Here is an 18,462-nt window from a genome sequence, read left to right on the forward strand (position 1 = left end):
GTTGTAAATGTAGTTAATTTCTCCTCCCCCTTCTCCACCCCCTCCCAATTCTCCCTCTCCCCTCCCTCTGTGATCTTATTGTATTGTATAGTACTGTATTTACACTAACGGTTTATGTAATTTGGTTTTACTACAGTAAGAGTTTCTTGATGGTAGCTCATTACTTATTGCCATTTTATTATTTGTACATATGTACACGGCTAAATATGATATGATTTTTATTGCCGTAGTTTTAATTTCATCATTTTTACCACATATAGCATAATGTTCTTTCACTAAAGCGCACCATCCTTGTGAAGAGTGCGTGAGCTGTACATTGGTGAATTATTACTCAATGACGATACCATTTTGGGTCTGCTTTTAGCATTATGGAGGTGAAATTTTATATTTTACTTACGCCTTTCGGCTAACAACATGTAATGCAGTAACTGCTACAACATGTAACCCAGTAAGTTTGAATAATTGTCGTCTCCACTGTTAACGTGTTTGTGTTGCCACTAATATTCTTCCGAAGGTGATGATCTTATAAACATTGAAACCATGCTCAAGAGATTTAAGTAAATCTTCCATTTTGTAACCTATTGACTGCTTATTATTTCTTCACAAAGTTTTGTTATTAATATTGGTAATTTTTAATCTGCTGAGTGGACTGACTTGGTGGATACTCAGATTTGACTGAAAAGATAATTCTCATTCTCCACTGTTGAAACTTTGATACATCACAACTTATGATCAAATACTTTCTCGTCCTGTGATAAGTAATTATGATTATGATGGAATAGTGCTTACCTGTTAAGCTTTTCTAACCATAACCTGTACCAAAATATTTAAATTTATGTTAACTTTGGTAAAGGGAACTCGTGGGTCCTTGGTGAGAAAGTTCTTTTCTCTTTTCATTGATACAATATACTCTTGCACTTGTTGTGAAATATGGTAAACATTATGCTATAGCTGAATATAGGCTCTTAGAAGTTAGTAGAAAAAGAGATGTTACTAAGTTATTGTGTTAGGGATATAATGATTCAATTGAAAGGATAAATTCCTGTCCAGCCTAAAGACTTTCTATTAAAGATATTATCAATGTAAATAAATGCCAGCAGAAATTTGGATATCAACATTATCAAAAATAGAGATTATTATAGCTCATAAGCTTTTAGACATTTCAAGTAACTTAATTTTACATCATTATTTGTTTTCAGGATATTTCAAGCAGCAATTTATTTTGTGAAGAAATTAGGCCTTAAAGGGGCAGATGACGATCTGTGTGCCACTGGAACTCCAACAGAAGTTGAAAATTACAGAAGATATAAGTTTGTAGCAACTGAAAGACTGTTATATTTTATATTTATAGTTTGTAAGGCAAGCCAGCAACTTCAACCAGTCTTCCCCAGTGATTTCCTCAGTAGTAATGAGCTATGGGAATTTATATCATGTTGTCTAATCAAGCCCACAGAAATGGGTTTTGGAGCAGATTTTGCTGAAACTCATCAGACTTTTTTGACAACGATGGAAAAGTTGATGAAAATTCTGAAAGCCAATTTACCTCCAGAAGCTCTGAACTGCTTGCTTGAAAATTTATCCAAACTTTTAAGAAATTACAGTGATTTATTATTTGGATCACTTGAAACTTCTTTCAAGTCGGACACTGTCCATGCCAGTCAGAGAGATGCCGTACAGGCAATGAGTACTCTTATCAGAAGTGAATTATTTGAGCAGGTCATTGAGGTGAGTGTAATCAGAGGTTCACAAACACATTCTAATGATTTATGATAAATTTCTTTAAATAAATATGTACCTTAATACATCTTTATCGTGTGAGCCTCAGTGAGAATGTGATTGTAACTGAGTTATATATTTCATTTGCTTTCCTGAGTAAAAGTCACTTTGAAAATTTAGTGCACAATGTGAATTCCAAAATTTTCATAAACCTACTTTCACATCTTTTCAAGAAAACCCTTCCTGAATTTGACTACAGTATTTCTCTAATCAAGCCACTTATGAAGGTTCTGTGTGTGTTGTTGAGAAGATTTTCTGGAAATGCTTGTAGCAAGAGACAGCCACTCCTGGGTCCTCAAAATTTCGCCTTTGAGTAGTTTTATTTTTCCTTTGGTAGGAGAAGGGGGAAAATTATAAGATCAGATTTGGATTGTTGCATGAATACTGAAATATTAAGATTGTAAAATGATCCGTAAATGTTTATTTTGCTACCTCTGTGAGCAGGCACATGTCAGTGTGTCAGTAAAAAATGGTTCCTGTGCACACTTTAGTCATCTTGTCTACTTTAATAATGCTAAGGAAAGCATATTGCCGTATGTAAATATCTGGCTTCTGTCATAACCACTTCATAGTTGTTTTTTCCATGAAAGTTTGTACTGGCAATTGAATGAAGTGACATAGTGTTTAAGACTCGATTCACATTTGGGAAATACATGGTTCAAATCTCCCTTTGCCCATACAGATTCTGTTAAGTTTTTGTGCGGTTTCCCAAAATCGCATTAGGAGAGTGTCAGGAACGTTCTTTTTATCATCCTTGTCCAATCTAGCATTTCCTTTATGTTTCATGACCCTATCATCAATGAGGTATTAATATAATCTTCCTCCCTTCCTTGCTGCTGAAAGCAAACGCAGTATGCAGCACTCATTTTTCGGCACACACTGCTCTCAACATTTTGATTGATTGATCTTCGTCAGGAAAGATCTAAGTCACAACTTCCTCCTTATGTCTTGCATCCAAGATATTTGATAACACACAGATGCCTCTTTGGTTGACCCAAATGATGACTGGGCACAATTTGGCAAAACGGGAGTGCCTGAGCTGCGACATCTCTCTGTACCCAGAGCTCTACATCTACAGCTACACTCTACAAACCTCTGTGAGGCACATGGCAGAGGATGGATCCCATTGTACGAGTTATTAGGGAGTGTGGGCAGAACGGTTGTTTGAATGCCTTTGTGCATGATGTAATCAGCCTAATTTTTTCCTCATGATCGCTATATGAGTGGTACATAGGAGTTGTAGTATGTTCCTGGTGTTATCATTCATAGCCGTTTCTTGAAACTTTGTTAATAGACTGTCTCAGAACAGATTATGTCTATCTTCAAGAGTTTTCCAGTTCAGTTCCTTCAGTATCTCCGTGACACTCACCCATGGATCAAAAGAAGCTGTGACCATTTGTGTCGCCTTTCTCTGTGTACATTCAGTATCCCCCATCAAGCCTATATGGTACAGGTCCCACATTTGAGCAGTATTCTAGAACTGCTCACATGTGTGACTTGTTAGCAATCTCCTTTGTAGACTGATTGCACTTCCACAGTATTCTACCAATAAGTTGAACCCTGCCACCTGCTTTACCCATGACAGCTTATGTGATTATTCCATTTCATATCCCTTCAAAGTGTTTACACCTAGGTATTTGTATGAGTTGGCTGATTCCAAGAGTGGCTCATTGATATTATAGTCATAAGATACTATGTTTTTATGTTTCGTGAAGTGCACAATTTTATGTTTGTGAACATTTAAAGCAAGTTCCATTCTTTGCACTACTTTGAAATCTTATTAAGATCCGACTGAATATTTCTGCAGGTTCTCCCCCCTCCCTCTCCCCCCCCCCCCCCTCTCTCTTCAGATAGTATTTCATTATAGATAATTGTATCATTTGCAGAAAGTCTGAGGTTACTATTAATATTGCCTGCAAGGTCATAAATATACAACATGAACAGCAAGGGACCCAACACACTTCCCTGGGACACACCTGGTGTTACTTCTACACTTGATGATGACTCTTCATGCAAGATAATGTGCCGTGTCCTCCCTACCAAAAAGTCCTCAGTCCAGTCACAAATTTCAGTTAATACCCCATATGATCATACTTTTGACAATAAGTATAGGTATGCTACTGATTTGAATGCTTTTTGGAACTTAAGAAATACTCTATCTACCTGACTACCTTGGTCCAAAGCTTTCAGTATATCATGTGAGAAAAGTGCTTGTTGTGTTTCACATAATCGATGGTGTTGGAATCCATGCTGGTTGGTATTGTGGAGGTCATTCTGTTTAAGAAACCTCTTTATGTTTGAGCTCAGAATGTGTTGTAAGATCCAGCAACAGATCGATGTCAGGGATACTGCATGGTAGTTTCACGGATAACTTCTACTACCCTTTTTGTAAACGGGTGTGACCTGTGTTTTTTCCCAATAACTGGACATAGGTTTGTGTTTGAGGGATCTACAATAGATTATAGTTAGGAGAGGGGCTAACTCAGCCACAAATTCAGTGTAGAATCTGACAGGGATTCTATTGGGCTCTGGAGCTTTGTTCAGTTTTAGCGATTTCAACTGTTTCTCAACACCACTGATGCTAATACTTACTTCATTCATCTTCTCAGTAGTACGAGGATTACATTGGGTTAATTCTCCTGGGCTTTTCTTTGTGAAGGAACATTTGAAATCAGCATTTTAGATTTTGCTTTTCTAGCCTCAGTTTAAGTTTCTTGGACACTAATTTTGGTGCCATTAACAGCCTTTACATACAATCAGAACTACTTTGGATTTTGTGAAATATCATTTGACAATATTCTGCTACAGTAATCACTCAAAGCATCACTCACTGTTCTCTTGACAGCCAGTCACGTTTCATTCAGCATCTCTCTATCTATAGCCCTATGCTTTGTTTTGCACCTATTATGCAGTAATCTCTCTGTCTTCTTTACGGTGATTTTATAAGATGGAGGTTACCTCCCACTATGAACTATGCTACTGGGTGCATATCTTTCCAGTGCAGGGTCAGCTATTCTTTTAAACTTGAGCCATAGTTCCTTCACATACTCCTGCTCTGTGCTGAAAGTTTAAAGTTCCTCATTGAGATATGACACTACTGATTTTTTAAAATCTAGTTTACTGAAAATATATCTTTGTGCTTGTTTAAGTTGACTGTTGTACTTTGGTAATCATTGTTGCCATAGCCATGTATTGGTCACTGATACCAGTTTCAGTAATTGAATCTTCAAAGAGTTCAGTTCTGTTTGTTGCTGTTAGATCCCTAATACTTCCATTATGAGTGAGGTTCTTGACTATCTGTTCTATCATGCCCACCACTAACAAAACTATAATTTCGCAATTAATTGTTGGATGAGTAAGGTCTCCATCAATTATTACAGTATGCTTGGAGAACTTAGGTACAAGTGAACTGATATTTTCTCTAAAGTTTTTGGTTACATCAGGAAATGAGTCAGGTGGGCGATAGAAGAATTCAATTATTTTATGCCCACCCCTTATACTGAGTCTTGCCCAAACAATCTCACATGCAGCTTCAGTTTCAATCTCAGTGGATTTGAGTTTCTCGTCTACTGTAACAAGTTCACCACCTTCATTTCCTATTTGCCTATCCTTTCGATATACACTTCAATTTTCCCCGAAACTCACACTAGACATTATTCGAATTAATTTCTGTGTGATAATTATTTGAATACATGAATAATTCAAAGATTTATACATACAAATAAATTATTTGCATATAAAAGGATTATTTGTCTCTGCAAAGGCAAATAATTAATTGTTATTTATCATTTTTTATTCTTCAGTCACCTAACAAACAACATAGATTACAAAAACTTTTTTTTTCCAGTTTTGTTTCTGAGGCACAGCAAGCTATCTGTTTCATAAATATTGAATTATTCGTTATGGCAGTATGACTTGGTGGCTTAGTGAATAAGTGCCATACTACAATCAAAATATGTGGAGTTTCCTGGAAGGGATATAAGTGATGAACAACAGAAAAAATCCTAGGACCTACTGGAGATCAGTCATTTGTAAATGTGAAAAATGCCACTTTACACCATGTTCTGAGTCCTTGTTAAATGCTGGTCTTCTTGTAACAACCTGGAAAGTCAGTTTAGAGGTCTTAGGAATACTACCTTCAGTAGCATCATGTCTGTAGGAGAGTTGATGACAGAAGATCCCCGAGAACTGGCAGCATTGTTGCCAGCTATTAGATGTGAAGTGCAAATGGCCAGGTGAAAATAATCGTTATTTATAGAGCGGTAACAGTGCTGAGGCATTGCAATAGGGACATAAACAAAACAATGTTACAGTATTGGTTGAGGCAGATTCACAAAGCAGTCATGCAACTGTCAGGGGGCATCTTTCGGTCATCCTACTGTGGGAAAGCCACCATGATGTTCATACCAACCTTTTGGCTGTGCAGAGCTTTGTTTGTTTTACAGAGTAATAAAAATAACCTAATTGAATGGCCTTATCATTTACACTGCTGACCTTCCCCTGTCAACATGTAGAAACACTGTATGTAACTAGGCAAACATAAGAATATAGCCAACAGAGTAATTTGCGGTACCTTCCTCAGTTGTACCAAGGTCACTGAAGGTGACAGATGTGGCTCCACTTGATAGAACTACGCAATTTTGTTGTATCCTTAGTGCTTCAAAATGACTTAGCAAAGTAAGGATTTGTTAGCTGGTAATAGTCAACATCGACAGACTTTAAATCAGATGTCTCGTAAAACAGCGACATCAAGCAGCTAGATTCACAATTGTCACTGACCCTATTTGACAGTAGGATTTTTAGACTTCAGACTGAAAGTTTGAGCAGGAAACGTATTGGGGCTAATTGTTTGAGTTGCTCATCTAAGGTTGTTCATAATAAGAGGCGGACCAATTCAACATCAAAATTTTACAGCCATTTAAAACAAAATCACAGGGAACAACTGGTTGAAGAATACCATATTTATGCTAAACAAATGAAATAAGGACAAAGAAAACTGAAAACTGCCACTTTTTTTCGGTCAGGGGAGACTTAACATACTGGATGAGAAGGAAAGACTGCTTGTTGGGGACTGCATCGGATGATATTTGAAAACCTGAGAGTTTAAAGGTGGAAGACAGGGTAATATGCAAGACAGAGATTACTACTAAAGCATCTTGCACGAGTTAATAAGAGTGAGGAGCTAAGTACATTGCACGTAACAGAGGTGGGAGGGGGTGGTGGAAAAATAGACGGGAAAGACAATGAAAGATGTAGAAAACTAAAACGAAGTGAGGCAAAAATTAGTTACAATGACGAAAAGCTGAGTCGGAAGAAATTAACATAAATTAAGGCCAGTTGGGTGGTTAGAACCAAGGACATGTTGTAGTGCTGGTTCCCATCTGCAGAGTTTTGAGAAATTGGTGGCTGGAGGAATAATCCAGATAGCACTTGTGGTGAAACAGATGCAGACTTCATGAATTTCATGTTGCAGAGCATACTCTGCAACAGGATATTGTGAGTTGCCAGTATACGCCCTCTGCCTATGCCCATTCATCCTAATTGATAATTTGGTGGTAGTCACGCCCATGTAGAAGGCTGAACAGTGTTTACATAATAGCTGGTATATGACGTGTCGTTTCGCGGGTGGCTCTCACTTTGATAGTATGTGTTTTGCCAGTTATAGGGCTATTATAGGTGGTGGTAGGAGGATGCATAGGGCAAGTCTTGCAGTGGGGATGATCACAGGGATAGAAGCCATAGGGTAGGGAGATGGGTGCAGAAGGAGCTTAAGGTCTGACAAGAATATTGCAGAGATTGGGAGGGCGACGGAGAGCTATTCTAGGTGTAGTGGGCAAAATTTCAGACAAAATGGATCTCGTTTCAGGGCTTGATTTTAGGAAGTCATGGCCCTGTCGAAGTAGCTGATTATCACATTACAGACCAGGATAATACAGAGTCACCAATGGTGTGCTCTGAAGCTGTTTTGTGGAGGGATCAGCAGTACCAGGATTGGATGTGATGGCCTGGGAAATCTGCTTTTTAACTAGGCTGTTGTGGTAATTACATGCAGTGAAGGCTGAGGTGAGAATGGTGGTGTCTTACTGTAAAGAGCCTGCATCTGAACAAATATGTCTGCCTCAGATGCCAAGGCTGTATGGAAGGGAACGTTTGACATGGAAAGGATGGCAACTGTCAAAATGTAAGTACTGTTGTTTGTTGGTAGGTTTAATGTGGACGGAGATGTGTAACTGGCCTTCGGTGAGGATGAGATCAACATCAAGGAAAGTGACATGGGTTTTCGGAATAGGACCTTATGAAATTTAATTGGGAGAAGGTATTCAGAGATTCCATGAATTTTAGCAGCTCAGCCTCAACATGAGTACATTTGTTAAAGATGTTATCAATCTATCAAACACAAATCCCAGGGGCTGAAGACTTGTGGTTCCCAAGAAAGCATTCTCGAAGCGACCCATGTAAAGGTTAGCATAGGAAGGAGTAATCCTGGTTCTCATTGCTGTACCTCTGATCTGTTTGTATGTCTGCCCTTCAAAGGTGAAGTAGCTGTCGGTAAGTATAAAGTTGTCTAAGGTGAGTAGGAAGGATGTTATAGGTTTGGAATCAGGTGGGTACTGACTGAGGAAATGTTCAGCAACAGAGAGACCATGTACGAAGGGAATGTGGTGCCATCAGTGGTGACAAGCAAGGTGTGTAATGGAAATTTTAGACGATCTAGGAAATGGTTGGTATCTTTGATGTAGGAGGCGAGTTTTTGTACCATAGGTTGGAGGTGTTGATCAACTAATGCAGATATGTGTTTGATCAGTGTTTTGAAGCCAGCAACTATAGGATGGTTAGGATGATAGGGTTTGTGGATCTTAAGAAGAAGGTAAAAGGTGGGGGTGCATGGTTTGGGTGCTGTGAGAAGTTGTATGGATTGAGGTTTTATTTCTTGTGAGGGGCCTGAGGTTTTAATGAGGGACTGCAGGTCAATTTGAATCACATGAATGGGATCTTGATGGCAGATGCTGTATGTAGAGGTGTCTGATAGCTGGTGTAGACCTTCACTAAAATACTCCTTTCGGTCAAGTACTACGGTGGTAGATCCTTTGTCTGCTGGGAGGCTAATGACATTAGTCATCAGCTTTTAGGTAACGTAGAGTTCTGCAGAGGACGGGTTAGGGTCATGTTCTAGGGATCTGAGGAAGGGTTGTGAGGCAGTGCTGGATGTGAGGAGTTCTTGGAAGGCTTGTAAGGGATGATTTTGAGGTAGTGGTGGTGGATCAAGTTGGGATCATTGTCTGAATTGTTCAAGTCAGGGTTCAATGGTTTGCTGTTGGAAAGATTTTGGGGTTTGGTTGCAAAGTGATATTTCCAATGGATATTACGTGTGAAGGAAAGGAGGTTCTTCACCAAAACACAGTGATGAAATGCAGGTTTAGGGCTGAAAGTGAAGCCCTCAGATAATACAGATAATTAAGGAGGGGAGAGTGCTTTAGATGAGAGCTCAAGGACACTACTGTTGTGACTGGTTCTTGGGATTATGGATTATTCGTGGTCTGAGAGGCAGTGGTGGAGGCTGTGGGATGTTAAGAAGATTGGCCAAGCTCAGTTTGTAGGAGTGGAGTGGTGGTTGATGTTGTGGCTGTTTAGAAAGCTGCAGAGGGACAGGAAGGGAAATACCACTGTTCAGGTAGTTTAGGAGAAGTTGGGATAGTTTTTTGAGGTGAAGTCTGTCATTGCCAAGTGACTTGCAGATAGTAAAATCAGACTGTGAGAACAAAGTCTTTTGCAGTAGCAATGATATGTAAAACATTCTCAGTTTTCTTGATGTATCAATTCAGGATAAAATCTCAAGCTTTCAACGATAGCCTCCATCTTCATTCTCAGGAGCAACAGTCAGTCTTCATTGCTGCTGTGGGGACCTTATATAGCCTGTGGACAGCTTCTGATTGGTTGGCGATTACGTACTGCTGTCACAGATGGTGTCAATGACTGCGCTGGTGGCGCCACTGCTTCCGTGGGAACGTTAACACTGCAAGGAATGTCTCTGCTGCTTCTCTGCAGTGAGTGTTCATTTTCATGCATCACTCAGATAATTTCTGTTACCACTGTTAAAGTTCTTCTCGCTCATTCTTATTTCAACAACCTCCTGAATAACAGAATCCCAGTACGTGGAGGTATTGGACAAAATTTTTGTTTCGTCAAATAGTATTTTATGTTTGTTAGTGAGGCTGTGCTGCGCAGTTGCCCATTTCACTAGTTCCATTTTTTTAATATACCATTGGTATTCTGCACAGTGGTCAGAAATGGTACGAATGGTCTGACCTATATAATTGCTTCCACACTCAAAGGGGATATTATAAATTCCAGCAACCCTGAGGCCAAGACTGTATGTAACAGGGCGCATCATCTCCTTAATTTTCTTAGAATGACGAAAAATTGGTCTTATACTCCGTCTACCCAGGACTCTTCCTATTTTATTTGATATAGCTCCACAAAAAGGATGATCCACGAATGGTGGTTCATCCTGTGAGTCTGCATCATTTTCATGTTTCCTTTTCTTGTAGAATGCTGCCTTTATATCTTGTGCACCATAACCATTCTTTTGGAACAAGTACTTCAGATGGTTAATTTCAGATTTCAAGTGGTCCTCGTCAGAAACAGGTTTTGCTCTACATACCAACGTGTTCAAAACAGCTCTCTTCTGAACAGGATGATGGAAACACTGTGCATTAAGATATAAATCAGAATAAATCAGCTTGTGGTACACAGAGCGGCCGAGATGCCTGTCTACCTTTCATTGTACTAAAACATGTAAGAATGGGAACCCTCCTTCTTTCTCCATCTTGACATTGAATCAGATGTCCGGATGTCTGCTGTTCATCTGTTCCATGAATTATTCAAGCTCTTCTGTGCTGTGTGGCCAGACCATAAATGTATTGTCAACATAATGATAAAATAAGGATGGATGGAGGGGTGTTGAATTTAATGCACGTTCTTCAAAATTCTCCATAAAAAAGTTAGCCAATGAAGGAGACAATGGAGACCCCATCGCCATACCATCCATCATTTCATAAAATTTACTACCATACAAGAAGCAGGTGGTCATCATCACATGCCAGAACAGCTTTATAGTTTCAGGAGGAAAAAAACCCGCCAGCATTTTCAAAGTGTCCTCCACAGGAACTTTTGTGAACAGCGATACCACATCCAGGCTGACTAAAATGTCATTTGGACCAACTATAATCTATATGAGTTTCTCAGTGAACACCTGGGAGTTTTTGATGTGATGTTCACAACAGCCAACTATAGGTGTCATCAACTTTGTTAGGTATTTGGCCAAATTGTAGGTAGGAGAAACAATTGCACTGACAATAGGTCTTAAAGGAACATTATCCTGATGGATCTTCGGTAGTCTGTACAACCTGGAAGGTCTAGGAGCTCAGACTCTGAGATTTTATGTAACATCATGTGGTAGACCGGAGTTCTTCAGTAGCTTCATAGTTTTCCTGCTGTACATCAAAGCTGGGTCTCATTTAAGTCATTTGTTCTTACTGTTCTCCAATAGTGATATCATTTTGCTATGCTATTCGATGGTATCAAGAACGACGGTGGCATTTCCTTTGTCAGCAGGTAATAGAACAAGATCTTCATCTCTCCAAAGTAAATGGAGCCCCCCTCTCTCCTCTCTGCTGATATTAGATTTTGGAGGCTTAGCTGAGGACAAAAAGCGACTGGTAATAAGTCTCACTTTGTCGGCGGCATCCTGTGCAAGATGTCACTCCGCCTGTCTCCGCCTGTTCTAGTCCACTGATAAGATCCACAATGGGTATAGTATGTGGTGTAAGAGGGCAAAGGAAAGCCACTGTTGTTTTTAATGCCACCAAATATCATAGCAATATGACATCATTATTGGAGGACAGTACGTACAAATGTCTTAAAACCTGTGAGAGTGGAAGTAATTATATAGGTCCGACCATCTGTACAGTTTCCGATCGCTGTGCAGAACACCACAGGCATATTAAAAATTGGGAACTAGTGAAATAGGCAGTTGTGGAGCACAGCCTCACTAACATACATAAAATACTACTTGATGAAACAAAAATTTTGACCAATGCCTCCACATACTGGGATTCTGTTATTAAGGAAGCTGTTGAAATAAGAATGAGAGAAAAGAACTTTAACGGTGGTAGCAGAAATTATCTGAGCGATGCATGAAAATGAGCACTCGATGCAGAGAAGCAGCAGAGACATTCCTTGCAGTGTTAACATTCCCATGGAAGTAGTGGTGCCACCAGCGCAGTCATTGACAATGTCTGCGACAGCAGTACATAATTGCCGACCAATCACATGGTGATCAATCATAAGCCATCTACGGCCTGTATAAGGCCAACACAGCAGCAGTGAAGACAGTCAGTTGTTCCTGACAATGTTGCCATTCATCATACAAACTAGAAATTTTGTCTAAGTCATCCTGTATCTTCCTGTAGTCACTCAGCATACCATACACCACAGCATCATCAGCAAACAAACACAGATTGCTGCCCACCCTGTCCGACAAATCATTTATGTGTATTGAGAACAACAGCAGTTCTATCATACTTCCCTATAACACTTACGACAATACACTTGCTTCTGATGAACACTTGCTGTCGAGGACAACATACTGGGTTCTATTAGGTAAGAAGTCTTCGAGCCACTCACATATTTGTGAACTTATTCCATATGCTTGTATCTTCGTTAAGTCTGCAGTGGGGTACCATGTGAAACACCTTCCGAAAACCTAGAAATATGGTATCTGCCTGTTGGCCTTCACCCGTAGTTCGCAGTATATCATATAAGAAATGGGCAAGTTGCTGATTCATGGATATGAGCTTCTCAATCACAAGAAAGTTCATTATATTCGAACTTGAGAATATGTTCAAGGATTCTGCAGCAAACTAAAATTAGGGATATTGGTCTGTAATTTTGCGGGTCCATTCTTCTGCCCTTCTTATATACTAGAGTCACTTGTGCTTTTTTCCAGTCACGTGGAACTTTGTGCTGACCGAGAGATTCATGCAGGCTAGGTAAGGGGCTAATGCTGTTGAGTACTCTTTGTAAAACTGAATTGAGATTCCATCCATACATTGTGATTTATATGCTTTCAAATCTTTCCGCTGTTTCTCTACATCAGGGATGCTTATTACTATGTCATCCATACCAGAGCCTGTCCAATGTTCAAATGACGGTACGTTCGTGATTCTCAAACATTCTGCAACTGAAATTACTTTGGTTAACTTTTGAGCATTTACTATCTTAGGTTCTGCAAAGCATTAAGAAGAAGAAATAAAAGTGTTTATTTTGAATTGTCTTGATTAAAAACTAGGAGGTTTAAATTTATTGCCTTGGAGTTGACACGCACAGTGTCAACAATTTTCATTTATGTTACTTTGTCAGTAATATCAATTATTATTTACACCTTCTATCAAATATTTACAAAATATGTAACTAATATAAAATGTTCTTCTTATCCTTCTTCATTCAACATACTGTTTGCTCTCTTAAGATGATCTCATACAACAAAAGTAACATATCAGTCTTAATTTGTAAATGTTTAATTTATATGTATTAAAACAATATTAATTTTGCCATAAAGTTGACACTTGTTGAATAGCATTTTTTAATTCATTAATACCAATGTCATTGTTCCCTCTGTTCAGTAAAAAGGCTAGTATTGTATCATCTGCAAATAAGAAAAATAAAATTTGTATGATGGAACTGACAGTAATCACTTCTCTTCGTACATATAAGATGCTGCTGTGAACCTTCTGTCTTGCAAAAACTTTACCTTTTGCTCGAGGTGGCATGATGCACACTATTGAAACACAAAACTCAGTTACAAAGCATTCCTTCTAGTAATAACTTTTTATTTACTTGTTTTAATATGTTCATGTTGTAAACTAGTTCAACTGAGGGAATACGTGATAACTGCTATTAAATGTATTAATTAATAACTATCTGTTGTCATAACATGTAAGCTTTCACAGCTGGTATCTTCATTAATTGAAACTTACAGGCTGAATTGCCGTGGTCCATATATAAAACTACTACTCCTTCCTGACGTTTCGTTGCCTACTGCGGGCAACATCTTCCGAGGTGAGTCGGTGACTGGCTGCTAGGCACTGGAGGTCCCGCCTATATAGAGCGGCTAGATGGTGCCACCACTCATCACGTGCTTTAAACTTTAAAACTATCTCTGGCTAGTGCCATCTCTCTCGATTACAGGTAATCGATTGTCACTTTGTTGTCTAGTTTTAATCCTTCTTCTTTATTATTAAAATTATTTTTCGTGTTTGTAGATCTCTATAGCTTCTCTATACATGCGGGTATAATAATGTGAGGTCCTAGCTATCATGTTTGTCTCACTAAATTTTATTTCATGATCACCGTCTTTGAAAATGTGTTCTGCTACAGCTGATTTGTCAATTTGTTCCAATCTACAGTTCCTTTTGTGTTCTGCTAGGCGGGTATTAACACTCCTTTTAGTTGTTCCAATATAAACCATGCCACAGCTACACGGAATTTTATACACACCTGGGGTGGCTAATGGGTGTTATGCGTCTTTCACCGATCTTAAACTTTCACTAATTTTCTTGGTAGGTCGAAAGATTGTCTCCACTCGAAACTTGGCCAAAACTTTCCCAATATGGTCCATGATGTTATGAATAAATGGAAGAAAAACTTTTCCAGCCGACGGTTGTTGTTGCCGTGTATTTTTGGACACTTTTCTTCTAGGGTGGAGTGCTCGATCTATCTCGTTATCAGTGTACCCATTTTTCTTGAAGGCCATTCGCAAATGGCTTAATTCATTTTGCAAATAAATTGACTCACAGATATTATTAGCCCTGTCCACTAAAGTTTTTATGACTCCTCTCTTCTGCCGAGGATGATGATTCGAACCCTTATGTAGGTGACGATCGGTGTGTCTGTGTCTTTCCTATATACCTTGTGCCCTATAGTCCCATCTGCCCGTTTAGTAACCAATACATCCAAAAAATTTAGTTGTCCATTACTCTCTTTCTCCGTGGTGAATTGTATCTTTGGATTGAAACTGTTTATGTGCACCAAAAAATCACTTCGTTCCTCTTCAGCATGATTTCATATCACAAAGGTGTCATCCACGTATCGATACCATTTCAAAGGGCTTTTTTTGGCAGACTGCAGCATTTGTTGTTCGAAAAATTCCATAAATAGATTAGCAATAGCTGGGCTCAGAGGGCTATCCATGGCTGCCCCATCAATTTGTTCATAAAACTTGTTGTGATATTGAAAATAAGTCGAGGATAGACAATGTCGAAACAAAGCTATTATATCAGTAGGAAACATATCAGCTATGTAAGAAAGAGCTTCGTCAACAGGGACCATGGTGAAGAGGGATACTACATCGAAACTGACAAGGATGTCACTTGGACTAACTGTGATCTCCCTCAATTTTTCGATAAAATGCACGGAATTTTTAATATGATTGTCAGTTTTACCTGTATCCGATTGCAACAAAGAAGCAAGATATCTAGCCAGCTCTTGAGTAGGAGCCCCAATGGCACTTACTATCGGTCTCAATGGGACACGGGGCTTGTGTATCTTAGGTAACCCTTACAGTCTAGAAGGGTAAGCTTCCGTTTTGCAAAGGTATTTTTTTATTTTCTGTAGGAATGGAAGAGTTTTTTATTAATCGCTGGGTAGCACTTAACACTTTTGTTGTAGGGTCCTTTTTCACTTTTTTATAGGTGGTAGGATCCAAGAGGGCCCTGATCTTCTTATGATAATCCTCACTCTTCATCACAATAGTAGCGTTACCCTTATCAGAAATAATATTCCTGTCCGCATTAATCTCCCGTAACGATTTCCTTTCTCCTAGGGGTAAATTACTGGTGGGTGGCTTGGCTATACATAATATCCTGGCTGTTTCCATCCTGAATTCATCGGCAGAATGCGGTGATAACAGACGAATCTCTGCTTCTATATTGGCAACAATATCTTCCATGGGAATCTGTGATGGAGTGATAGCAAAATTACCTCCTTTTGAGAGAACAGAGACTTGCTCCTTGGATAGTTCTTTCCCGGACAAGTTTATAACTGTATGGGAACTGTCTGTAATCAATGTTTCCTGTTTTTGTAAATGCTCAAACTACTTCTTCTGTCTATTAGAAGACACTTCTGCCCTAAGTTCCATATATCTAAATGTTAATCTATCCACCTTATTCCAGTCACCCAACCGCATAGTGTTGCTAGTACATAAATGAAGATTTAACAATTGACTACTAGTTACCACAATTCCTTGACGGGTTTGGTGGATCCGCTCCCACAGCATCGTCAATTCCATGCGTAAATAAATTCGGTTCGCTTGCACTGAATGGAACATTCTTCTCGCCTTCAAAAACTTTGGAACTGTCCCAGTGTCACGACAACATAGCAACTTTGTTCACCCGCTTTTTTGCTACGTTGTTAAGCCATTTGCGAACGGCCTTCAAGAGAAATGGGTACACTGACAACAAGATAGATCGAGCACTCCACCCTAGAAGGAAAGTGTCCGAAAATACACGGCAACAACAACCGTCGGCTGGAAAAGTTTTTCTTCCATTTATTCATAACATCACGGACTGTATTGGGAAAGTTTTGGCCAAGTTTCAAGTGGAGACAATCTTTCGACCTACGAAGAAAATTAGTGAAAGCTTAAGATTGGTGAAAGACGCACAACACCCGTTAGCCACCCCAGGTGTGTATAAAATTCCGTGTAGCTATGGCATGGTTTATATTGGGCAACTAAAAGGAGTGTTAATACCCGCCTAGCGGAACACAAAAGGAACTGTAGATTGGAACAAATTGACAAATCAGCTGTAACGGAACACAGTTTTCAAAGACTGTGATCACGACATAAAATTTAGTGAGAGAAACGTGATAGCTAGGACCTGACATTATTATACCTGCGAGAGGAGCTATAGAGATCCACAAGCACGAAAATAATTTTAATAAAAAAGAAGAAGGATTAAAACTAGACAAGATATGGCAGTCTACTTTGCACCAATGAAGTGACAATCGATTACCTGCAATCGAGAGATATGGCACTAGCCAGAGATAGTTTTAAAGTTGAAAGCACGTGATGAGTGGTGGCTCCATCTAAGCGCTCTATGTAAGCGGAACCTCCAGTGCCTAGCAGCCAGTCGCCAACTCACCTCGGAAGATGCCCGCAGTAGGCAACGAAACGTCAGGAAGGAGAAGAAATTTTATATATGGACCACGGCAATTCAGCCCTGAAGTTTTAATTAATGAAGTATCTGTTGTGTTTGTGGGTACTGATGTTTCATATGCATACTTTCCTTTTTTTCCAGAGACATTCATCACAGCAATCATTTAGCAAAGAAATTTTTGAGAAACTTCTTTCTAGCATTGTGATCAATGAAAGTGTCCCAAAGGTTGCCATAAATCTACAACCAAGTGGAAAAGTATATGCAAAATTGTTGATTGAACTGGCTTTTCTTGCAGATGGAGAAGTAAGTTATTAGATGGAATATTGTGAGAACAAAAATTGTTGTGTTAAATTAGCAATAGCATTAATACTCAAGTGCCAATTTAAAAAATAAATTTTTATTTGTTTTAAATACTTTATCGAAAGTTCTGGCAGAAAAGGAGACACTTCATTTTTCTTACAAGATGTGATCAATGTATTTAGACTTATTTCTGTCTACTGCTAAACAAAGTATTAATTTGTGTTTTTTTTTAAAGAATATTATTCATCAACTCCACTTAAAATATAATAAAGTACTCCGTGGTAAAATGCTCATGCAGTCCTTTCATTACTATCAATTACGTGTAACAGCTTCTTAACTAGTCGTAAGCATTCTTTGATTTGTTTTGAATGCCAAATAAATCCTGAAAGATTTTGGATTCTTTAATATATTTCCAGTTCTCTGAAACATTTATTTATTTTAATACATTGATGTTGTAAAGCTGTTAAATGTATTAATTAATAACTTCATTTAGTATTATTAAGTTAGCTTAAAATCATTCTGCAAGGTTACACCCTGTTGTCAGTAAAATATATAAATGAAACTAAATATTCTACAACCCGTATTAACCAGTTGGTTTGAGAATTACATTCTGGATTTACTTATTGGTGACTAACACATTTCCTGCACTTGAGTCTTGAAGTTTGTTTCCTGACAATGAATTTTTATTTCGAAACCACTGATATAATCATAAATTTGATACTGGCAAGTGCTTGAGGAAATATAATTGATTTAAGAAGTAAAAGTAATACCTTCCCTTATTACCTTTGAGTTGAATGGACTCCGTGGCGTACATTCCATTTCTACATTGTGTAAGATGTTTCTCTTCAAATTCTTTCAGCGTTTGTTACTCTTCTTGAACATTAGCGAAGAAATTTTGCTTCCAAAAGGTGTTTTGCTTGACTATTCATTGATATATTTTAAATTCTGTTTTAATACAAATTTGGCAGAGGTCAGCAGTGATAATGGTGTAATAGAATTTAAGCTCCTTGTTGTAAAAAATAAATAAATGTACACTGTATGGGAATATCCAAGTTTTTGACTCTGAAACTCAGTTGATATTAACATTTTTGATGCCTGTTTCAATAGCTTACTTCGTGATGCACCTTTACTGGAGATCTGTCACTTGCTGTCTGGACTCCAAAACAAGCTCCCA

General features: G+C 38.6%; 1 protein-coding gene across 1 annotated transcript in view; it reads left to right on the top strand.

Moving 5' to 3' along the window:
- LOC124623192 (DNA-dependent protein kinase catalytic subunit-like) overlaps positions 1-18,462 on the top strand; it is a 565,210-nt gene that overhangs the window by 251,980 nt on the left and 294,768 nt on the right. Inside the window, exons 21-22 of the mRNA XM_047149022.1 lie at positions 1,200-1,725; positions 17,130-17,291. Coding sequence (XP_047004978.1) covers positions 1,200-1,725; positions 17,130-17,291 — 688 coding nt within the window. The remainder of the gene's footprint in view (positions 1-1,199; positions 1,726-17,129; positions 17,292-18,462) is intronic.

This window comes from Schistocerca americana, chromosome 1 (assembly GCF_021461395.2).
Source record: "Schistocerca americana isolate TAMUIC-IGC-003095 chromosome 1, iqSchAmer2.1, whole genome shotgun sequence".
Lineage (NCBI taxonomy): Eukaryota > Metazoa > Arthropoda > Insecta > Orthoptera > Acrididae > Schistocerca > Schistocerca americana.